Here is a 10,423-nt window from a genome sequence, read left to right as displayed (position 1 = left end):
CTCGATGGTGAAACGGTGGAAAGAGGTTGCAATGAAATTTTGAGGTATGAAGGAAAAGCTGGAAATGCACGATGAAATGTGTGTTCCTCCTTAGGGAGCCTCTGGGGAGGGGCATTGCTTTTCGGCTCGGCCCCCGTCAAAGCAAAGGCCGGAGCAGAGCTAGGCTTCCCTACTAGGCCTTCCCAGTTGGCCTGCAGAGAGCAAACCCGCAATTTTAGGCAAAGCAAGCGGCTGCATTTCCCTGCGTTTTGCTTGTTCAATCTCTTCGACAGCTACCCTGTCTTAAGCCAACAACAAAGGGACCGTGATGGCCTGGGCTCCCTTCTAACTTAAGCAGAAGACCCGCAAGCCTCGGTTGCTAGCCTGAGTTCCCTGTGTCCATGACTGGCCGGGGTGGGGGTTGGGCCTTTCCCGCGCCACTCGTTCTCATTGGTCCTCAGAGTATGTGCTAACTCAAAAGCCAGAGCGGAGGGGACCCGACGACCGGCTAGTGGCAATCAGAAAGTACAGTTGGGTGGGAAGAAAGTGGTTCCCATCCTGATGGCCTTACTATTCGCTGCATCCTTACAGAAAGGACAATTTTCAAACATAGCCCGAAGTGGAGAAATGAGGTCATGATCCCTGAATCCCCGCTACCGAGCTAGCTTCACACTTCTCCTCCAGTCCGACCTGGCTTCATTAAACCCTCTCCCACCACCCATTTTAAAACAGGACGTGGGCGGCGTGGCGGAGGAGGCACGGGGGAGAGCGGGATCCAAACTGCATCCCTGGCGGCTGGGAAGATGAGGAATGGATGAGGGACACCCGTAGGGCGGGGAGTTGGGCTCACCCCTCGTGGGCCACCCCCGCCCCCGCCCGTGGACCCTCCCCTCCACCCCACCCCTCCCGCTCGCGCGTGCAGGGCAGGGGCGGGACCTGAGGGCGGGGCCCCAGAAGGGCGGGCGTGGGGGGGCGCTACCCTAGTGACTCAAGGCGCGTGCGGCGGGGCGCAGAGCGCCAGTCTCTCCCTGAAGCGCCGTGTGCTACCGCTCCGCAGCAGAGGTCGGTGCCTGCCGCTGCCTTACGCGCCGCCGCTACCGCCGCCGCCGCCGCCGCCACCATGCCCAACTTTGCCGGTACCTGGAAGATGCGCAGCAGCGAGAATTTCGACGAGCTCCTCAAGGCGCTGGGTAAGCTGGTGCGGAGGGCGTGCCGGGTCTGCCAGGAGCCGCTGCGAGGTAGCCCTGACCCAGAGAGGGTGGCCCGGGGAGGTTCAGGCAGGAGGGAGTCTATGGGGTGATAAATCTGTTTCTTGTGCGTCCCCCGATCGCACAGGAGAGTCAGCTCCGGAACCAACCGGTTCCACTAACGCTTGCTGGACATTTGGCGCCTTTCTCGACGGTTCCATCTTTATCTCGTGCTAGACCACAGTGAGGAGCAGGAACTTTAAACTGGGGGACTGTTTGAGGCCAGATCTTGCCATGAAAGCACTGGGTAGCTCGGAAAAGCCACTTGCCATCTCCCGAGCCTCAGTTTCTCTTCTCAAAAGCCCAGGCGAGGACAGAGACAAGTGGAACTAATTTAAGAGCCCTGCCCAAAGTCAGAGGATTTGGGAAGTGTCAGGCAGGTCTGGGGGGACCAGGGAGGAAGGAGCTGAGACCCGAGCCCGTGCTTCCTCGTGCAGGTGTGAACGCCATGCTGAGGAAGGTGGCCGTGGCGGCTGCGTCCAAGCCGCACGTGGAGATCCGCCAGGACGGGGATCAGTTCTATATCAAGACATCCACCACCGTGCGCACCACGGAGATCAACTTCAAGGTCGGAGAGGGCTTCGAGGAGGAGACAGTGGACGGACGCAAGTGCAGGGTGAGGCCGCAGAGACCGCACCTCCTTCCCGGGTACCCCTTCCAACCCTGGGCCCGCCGCAGCGGGCGCGCTTTCGCTGCCGGGTGTGTCACGAGAGATTTGTGTGACCTGCTGGTCCTGGGCTCAGGAGAAAGCCCTACCTCTTGTTCCCTCCCTATACCATCCCCCGGGCGCAAATGGGCACGCTTAAAGCGCGCGCTCTGGGCGGCTGTGTGATCCTGGCTGTGGTTAGTGCCTTGCTACCGCGCCTTCAGCGCTGGTTTTGGCGGTGTGGGTAGAGGTTCCTGGGGCCGCTGCTGCCTTCTGTTCTGCGCCGCTGCCCAGTTACCTGTGTCGTAGGTAGGGTGGCTGATCCAGGGTCCCTCCCCCTGAGTCCCTGGACCGTGGGGGTGGGGGGACGCTTTGGATCCAGTTGCACACTCCGAATCGCCTGCCACCCCTTCCTGCCTATCCGTGTTTAACCGAGGTCTTGCAGGGACTGGTGAAATTCTTCCGAAAGTAAAAGCAACGCAGGTTCTAGCTGAGAAAATGTACTAAATGACCTTTTTTTTTTAAGCCCTCAGGGGCGAGAGAGAGAAGGAGGTGGGTAGGGCGAAAAGGGAAGTGAGGAAGGGAGAGAGACTGGGGAGAGATTAAGATTGATTTATGAGAAGACAGGGCTTGCTATGTAGCCCTGACGAGGCTAGCCTGGAACTCTCGGTGTAAACCTGGTGACCTCGAACTCAAGGTTCAGCCTCACCCCATGGAGTGATGGGATTACAGGTGTCCACCACCATATCCAACAGTCAAGAGAGGTTTTTGTACATTTCTGAAACACGAGCCAAAAGATGGGTGAGTGGTCTGGAGTGAATGACTTCACACTGCTGTGTTTCTCTCTGTGCCAGACTTGCACTGATTATAAAGCCAGTCCTGCTCTCTCATTGAAAGGCCCCCTTTTCTCCACTGTGGGTTTGGTGGTTGTTGTTCTGTGTATTTTGTTTTCTTGTTTGGGTGTTTGTTTGAGACAGGATCTCATGCTATAGCCCAAGTTGGGTCCAACTGCATCGATCCTGTTTTTACCAAGTGCTGGGACCACAAAGTGCACCTTTGTATCCAGCTTTTCCAGTGTTCCAAAAAAAAAAAAAAAAAAAAAAATGTGCAGATGAGGCCAAGTGTTGTGGTCCATGCCCCTAATCCCAGTACTCAAAAGGCAGAGGCAGGCAGATCTTCTGTGAGCTCAAGGCTAGGCAGGCTTACCTAGTGAGAAAAATTGTTTTTGTGTTGTGACAACATTCTAAAGAACGGGAAGTTATTTCTTCCCTCTCTCCCGAGTCCGTACCTGTCTGTTCCAACTGTGACTCGGGTCGCCATGTTTGGAAGGACAGAGAGACACAGCCCCCAGTAGCAGGCTCACTCAGGAGACAGTCTTTGCCCATCAGAATTGATATCTGCTTGACCTGAGGTTCAAGTCACCACATTGTTTGGGGAAAAAAGAAAAAAAAAAGGGCGGGGGGGGGGGGGGGCACGCATGACTGGGAATACAGCCGTGGTAGAGCATGTGCCCAGCATGTGGTAGGCCCTGGGTTCCGTCCTCAGCATCACAGGAGGAAAAAGCAGAGTGCTCAGAAGGAGAAATGGGCGACTAGTGGAGAAGTTGGCTTGGCCATGAGTAGGGCTCAGTTTGGAGACATCTAACTCTGGCCACTGCCAGAGGGGGCAATTCTGATTTCAGAACAACAAAAGAATCGTGTAACACCCTGGAGAGAGCTGGGCTTACAAAGTCCCTGTCCCTGTCCCTCCCCCACCCCCACCTCCGCCTAATGAAGGAGTCCCATGTGTTAGTTCACAAGTGATTATGTGCACATTCAGCACTCCCAGCCCAGCTGTACCTCACTTGGCTGTATGTAGACACTGGGGAAACTACAGGGGCTCCCCCTTTCGCCTGTCCACCTCCAACCCCATGAAGAACCTCCAAACTGGCTTGGTTTTTAAAATGTTTCTAGAAGGATGTAACCTGGAAAGTGGAAGCGTTTTTTTTTTATCCCCAGAGACAGACACAGGTTTATTAGCGCAGGCTGTGTGCTGTCTGCTGAGGGATGCCGAGAAAGGAAGGTCTTAGTCTGGAATCTGGGTGCAGACCCACCTTCTCATCTGCCCGCCACCCGTGTGGCTGCAAACATGATGTCTCAACGGTTGTAACCGTTTGTGATTCTGACATGAAGGCACTTTAGAGTCCCAATTGTTTGGAGAGGCTCTCTGTGTTGAGGTAAGTGAATCCTGGTGTGCTCTGAATTTTATTCCTGGAGATGCAAAGCGTGCCTAAGGCTTTGCTGCTCCGGTGGATCCGCGCGTGCGTGCGTGCGTGCGTGCGTGCGTGCGTGCGTGTGATATAAGGTGTATTTAAACTCTGTGAAACCCGTGACCAGCACTCTGAGTTTGCACTTTATGGAGCTCAGCAGAGAAGACGCTGTGCCCCGCTGACGAGGACCATGTGTTGCTTTTCTGCCTAGCAATTATTCTCCGGTGTTCTTTGTGTTCTTCCCAGCCCGCTGCCGAGACCATAATTAATATCACTAATGGTTTTCCTGCCTGCAGAGTTTACCCACTTGGGAGAATGAGAACAAGATTCACTGCACACAAACCCTTCTGGAGGGGGATGGCCCCAAAACCTACTGGACCCGTGAGCTGGCCAACGATGAGCTGATCCTGGTAAGGGCCCTTGGACTCTTGAGACAACCCCAGGGTTCCCCAGGTGGTCCTCAGAGGTGGGCCATACAAGTGTGCTGTCCGCATGCTCACATTTTGAGAAAGTCACTTGCCACAGGTTAAAATTTGAGCAGGAAGCTTGGGCTGACGGTTTAGATCAGAGGAGATCATTGTTAAATGGTTGCAGAGGGGTGGGGGGTTGGGACCGAGAGGGCAGGATCATATCTGAGACCAGCTGGAATGCCAGACCTTGGTCCAGTCTGTTCTATGCCAACCCCAGTGGCGGGCGATTCCCAATCTCCCCTCTGGCTTGGTTTGGAATGCTGAGGCTATGTGTGATCCCTCAGCTTATACAAAACGAGGTCCACCCCACCCCACCCTTCTCATGACTCATCTTGCTAGTAGAGAAAAGTTTCACCAATTTTTTATCACATCAGCATTCAAAACCATAGAGAATATTTTTTAGTCCGGACTTACAAACTCCAGTGACTCCAAAAGCCAAGCAAGGAATGCTAATTTGGAAATGTCTGAATGTACTGATGTGGAAAAGTGGACTCTTTCGGGCGAGAGAAGGCGAGCACTGTTTAAAAGTGTGCAGACGGAAACCTTTTTTCTTTGTTTGGTTTTGGTATTTTTTTAATTTGTTTTGTTATTTTTGAGATAGGGTTTCTCTGGGTAACCCTGGCTGTCCTGGAACTCGCTCTGTGGACCAGGCTGGCCTGGAACTCAGAGAGATCCTCCTGCCTCTGCTTCCTGAGTGCTGGGATTAAAGGTGTACACCATCGTGCTGTGCATTTAAGCATTTTAAATATCCACAGCCAAGCACAACTTACCTGTCAAGGCCAAGTTTATGTTCTAACCCACTCCTGTAATGTAACATTCTGAAGACTGAGGCTGGAGGGTCATGAGTTCCAGGCCAATGGGGGCTATCGAACAAGACCCTAGCTCTAAAAGAGAAGCAAATGGTTTAACTTATCCACACCTCTCCCAGTTTTATGCAGAGGAAAGGGGCCGAGAGGACAGACAACTCCCACTGACTTTCCCTCCGTGGTTCAGAACTAATATCTCCTACCCCAGGCTAGAAAGAAGAAAAGCCCTTGTGGGTGACCAGGAACTTATACCTTTTGTTCTCCATTAGACACTCTGTTCGCATCACCACCGTTAGACTTCCTGATCCATTACCTAGACACTGAAGCCTGAAAAGTTTAGTGGAAAAAGATGTCCCATGTGACCGTGGCTTGGACCTTCCCTGTCCTTTCCAAGCTCCATCTTCCGGCTGTAAAATGAGAGATTGAGCTGTGGCCCCTGAGATTCCTTTCAGCCCTAAAATTACATGTTTAGCCTGTAAGAAGACCCTAAATTGAGCCGCCTGTTCCTTTGAGACTGTTTGATCTCCCCTTCCTCCCTTCTGGGCCTTTGCTAGGATGATTTAACTAGCTCTTCTCCTTGCGTGGACAAAGGGCTGGTTTAATTTGCATCCTAGCTAATGTCTCCAGCAGAGGGCTACTTCATGGACTCAGAGAGCAAGCTGAAGCTGAGACTTGGAAATCCAGGGAGACTGGCACATGCAGTTTATAGAGACCATCGGCAGCAAGGGGAGATGATGTTAGAGTTCTTGAGTCTTTCTGAGGATTAAGTGGGATTGATCAGTTTACCCTGAAAAAGTGGGATTTTGGTAACCTCTGTAATACTAAGCAGCCGGAGTCACAGGCTAAATGTCCGTGAAGGACTCCGCCACATTTCGCCCCTTACCACCCCCGCACTTCAGTTCCTCCCAGGCATCCTTCCCTGGCTCAGAAAACATATATACAAGCCTCAAAGGGAGCATTAATTCTTGGCATTTGGGATGTGAAATGTGGGCTTTTGTTTCAAGGGTATTATCGTTAATAAATCTAAAACGTTGGGAGATGTAATCTTCATGTAACGAGAGGTAAGTAACTTTAGTTTAGTTGAAATAAGTGTCCCCAGAGCCAACAGTAAATTGCCATGGGCTGTAAATTGTCTTCCTTTGAAAACTGAGTATACTCCCCCACACTGCTCTGGAATATTCTATAGAGTTTCTTTCTGGAACCTCTAAGCATAAATGTATTCAAATGGGAGGCTGGAAAGGGCTTTTCAATTGGAGTTAGAAATGTGGGGATTTCTTTCCATGTCATGAAGCTATATTTTCACCCGGGTAAGCTCCAAAGACAGATGTGGCTGTGGAGCTCAAGGAATTCTGGGAAATCAGTATGGTTCTTGGGGTGCAACATCCAAAAAGTAGATTTATGATGGGAACTCTACCCCCATCCCAATCCCTGACACATGCCCAAGAGCATAGAATCATCTGCATTCCTCACTAATGGGAAGGCACAAAACCCTTAGACTGCCCATCTTGTCAGGACCTCCTTAATACTCATTATAGGCAAGAAACTGTTTCTGGGAAGCAGGCGATGCCTTAGCAAATATCCCAAGGGCATCTGGTCACTAAGGGCTCCAAGGGTAAGAATCTGAAATACATCCCGTTCTTACATGGATTAAAATCAAACAATGGTAGAGCACTTGCCTAGTGTGGGTAAGACCATGGATTCTGTCCCCAACATGGCAAGAGAAATAAATAGATTTAAAAAAAAAATCAAAAGATCTTGAGATAATTAAACTCTTAGCAAAACAGTTTTGGCTTCTCTTGAATTGCCAGTCATTTGGGAAATCTGAAATGTCAGGACCTGTGACAAATAAACATGCATATACATCCTCAACAAGGCTGCCAACTGGGGCGGGAGGTATATTTGTTTTTTGTTTGTTTGTTTTAATTTTTATTTTATGTGTCTGGGTGTTTTGCCTGAATGTATTTCTTGGTACCACATGTGTGCTGGTACCCATGAATGCCAGAGGAGGGTGTTGGATCCCCTGGAAATGGAGTTACAGACCCTTGTGAGCTGCCATATGGGTGCTGGGAATCAAACCCTGGTCTGAAAGAGTAGCCAGTGCTCTAAACTGCTGAGCCATCTTGCCAGCCCTTTTTCTCCATGGTTTTTTGCACCTTTTGCTTTCCCTCTTCTGACTGTGAGAGTCCCAGGAGAACAGGCCTGTGAGTAATTGGCAGTTTGGGGAGATTTGAGACAGCTTACTTCTACAGATGCTGCCATTTCAGGGACCAGAAGAAAAATGTCCCTTCCCATCTGTGGGAGGATTTATAGCCTCCCTCTAGCCAACAAAGACTCATAGAATCTTAGCTGGAAAGAACCTTCAGAATCACCTTGTTTAAAGTCACCCTCCCCCTCAACACCACCCCTCGCCCACCCCGAGCAGGCCAAGAGAGGGAGAGCCTTGCCTGGCTATGGGTCACAGAGCTAGGTCAGAATGCCAATGCTGTGTTCTTGCATCTGAGATGAATGTTTTAGTTTAGCTATATACTAATATATTATATATAATGTTTCATTCTAGCTATACCTCCACATCCATAGGAGATTTGTTACAGGACCCCTGCAGACACAAAAAATTTCAAATGCTCAAGTTCCCTATATAAAATGGTGTAGCATTTGGCCTACATACAGCCTCCTGCATAATTCCTAGTTTACAATCATTCCACACTTATAATTCCTGATACTATATGAATGCCATGCAAATATGTCATACTGTATTATCTAGGGGATAATAGCATGTTTAAAAAAAAAGCTGTGTATGTTTAGGATGTATGCAGATTTTAAATGAATATTATTCATCTGGGCTTGTTTGACTGTGAAGGTGTAGAACCCATGTATACAGAGACTGACTATCCTTACATCAGGCTGTTGTTTCCCGGGCTAGATGGCTGCCTCCCAGAAGACATTGCTAACTTATCTCCAAACCACAGTTCCATCTGGCTCGAGCTGCCTAAACCCCCGACTCTCTTGCGATCACTTGAAAGGACACAGAAGCCCTTCAAAAACACCTGACATGACATGCATCTCCTTTCAGTCCCCAAAACCAAAGCCAGGAAGTGTGCACATCTTATGTCAGCACTCACAGGTTCTGGAAGCTAAGGAGAAGTGTATTAACAGTTCGGTGCCAGATTGCTTCTTTGCTGAGCGGGAGCTTAATTAGGGGAGAATGCCTGCTCCGTGTCCTGAGCATTTAGCTTGAGCACACAGCTCAGGAAGCTTGAAGTCTGATGTGAAGAGTTGTAAACGGGGCAGCCCGCTGTCTCGGTGATGTGCTTTAAACATTTTCACACAGGCATCTGTACTGATTGGTTTTCCTTTTCTTCTCCGGGCAGACATTTGGCGCCGATGATGTGGTGTGCACAAGAATTTATGTCCGGGAGTAAAGGTGGCCGGCTTGTTCCTGCTTTCATGACAGGATGCAAGTTCCCCTGAGGAGTACGACGACATCAGCCTGCACAGCCCGCGGGTCTTTCCTCCCACACACCCTCCCCGAAAACATTAGGCAACCCCATTTCCCCTATGATAGTGCTGTAGCGCCCTTCCCTCCAGCCCCTGTTCCCTGTGCATCCCTGGTTTGGCATTTGCATGGTTGTGCCGGTCATTAAACTGGTTGGACGCATCTCAAGGCTCTTTCCTTCGAGGGGACGCTGCTTCTGCTTCAGCCTGGGAGTTGAAGCAGCACTGTGCTGACCTGTGTCGTGTTTCCGGCTTTGGCCTGCTGGCCTGGCTAGAGTGCACTGTAGCATCCATCAGCAGGTACAGCTAAACTAGTCATGAACGGTGGTTCCTCGTAGGAAACTAGGCCCAGTCCATGGCTTTATTGAGGAGAGCGGTAAGGAAGGGACTGATTACATGGGTAGTGAGTGATAGGGTCAGGATGAGGAGATCGAGCAACGAAAGACGAGACCCTCAGATACTAACGATGGAGGGAGACTCACTACTCCTCAGCCTCAAGTCGGAGGGAAGAGAGGTCAACACACCCTAGAGAGCTCTGCAGCCTGAGGGAGGGTTTCTGCAGGAGCAGTGGGGTTACGGGAGAAAAAAAAACACGAACAAAAGCCGGGTGTGGTGATGGCACACACCTATAATCTCAGCACTCTGAGAACAGAGGCAGGAGGATCTCTGTGAGTTTAAGGCCAGTTTGGGCTACATGGTGGTTCCAGGATGGCCAGGGCTACATAGACAGACTCTGGGGCAGTAGAAGACTTGGCTTTGAAGGTGGAATAAGAATCCTGACTTCTCTTTGCCCCGTCCTATTCCTTTTGTTCATTGCCCAATGCAACTGGATCAGTGATTGGGGGGGGGGGGGGTGGCAGGGAAAGGATCCTATTTAGAGATACTCCTTCCCAGGCCACAGCCAAGCAGACAGTGGACTCAGCAGGCAAATACAGACAATAACTTTGACCCTTGCCAATGTTTACATTTGAAAACCAGTAAATTTCACCTTAAAAGCCTGGACCTGGGGACTGGGCAAGTAGCTCAGTTGGTAGAGTGCTTGCCTAGCGGGTGTGAAGCCCTGGGTTTGATACCCAGTGTAGTACAAACTGGGCACAATGGGAAATGCCTGTAATACCAGTACTGAGAGGATGGGACAAGAAGATCAAAAGTTAAAGGTTACCCTCAGCTACGCAGCAAGTTTGGAGGCCAGCCTGAGATAGATACATAAGACAGTCTTTAAAAAAATAAATAAGAGAGACAAGAAGAGAAAAAGGAAATCTGGGTTTCTGTTTTCTTGAGAGAAGGCTGGAGAAACCTGGCATCCCTGGGCCTGCATCCCTACGGCACAGTGGCTGCCTCGGCAACTTCTTTACTTGTACCCGCTGCCTCCCCCAGACCTTGTCTCGATGCTCATTTACCCAGGATGCTCCTCTTCCCATCCAAAGCCCCCCGGCTCTCAGCAAGGCTGGTTCAGAGTGTTGGGTCCTGGAAAAGACCAGGAGTTCACACTGTGCTGGGGCAGACACCTAAGGCCCATGGGGGGACCATCTAAG

General features: G+C 50.7%; 1 protein-coding gene across 1 annotated transcript; it reads left to right on the top strand.

Annotated features, from left to right (window-relative positions):
* The first annotated feature begins 950 nt into the window (after nucleotides 1-950).
* Crabp1 (cellular retinoic acid binding protein 1) lies at nucleotides 951-9,051 on the top strand. Its single transcript, XM_028865131.2, has 4 exons — nucleotides 951-1,169; nucleotides 1,664-1,842; nucleotides 4,417-4,530; nucleotides 8,765-9,051. Exons 1-4 carry the CDS (start codon nucleotides 1,100-1,102, stop codon nucleotides 8,813-8,815), a joined length of 414 nt encoding a protein of 137 aa, XP_028720964.1. The 5' UTR covers nucleotides 951-1,099; the 3' UTR covers nucleotides 8,816-9,051.
* Nucleotides 9,052-10,423: the final 1,372 nt, after the last annotated feature.

Source organism: Peromyscus leucopus, chromosome 7 (genome assembly GCF_004664715.2).
Source record: "Peromyscus leucopus breed LL Stock chromosome 7, UCI_PerLeu_2.1, whole genome shotgun sequence".
Taxonomy (NCBI): domain Eukaryota; kingdom Metazoa; phylum Chordata; class Mammalia; order Rodentia; family Cricetidae; genus Peromyscus; species Peromyscus leucopus.
The sequence above is the reverse complement of the archived record's forward strand: the minus strand, read 5'-3'. Positions and strand labels throughout refer to the sequence as shown.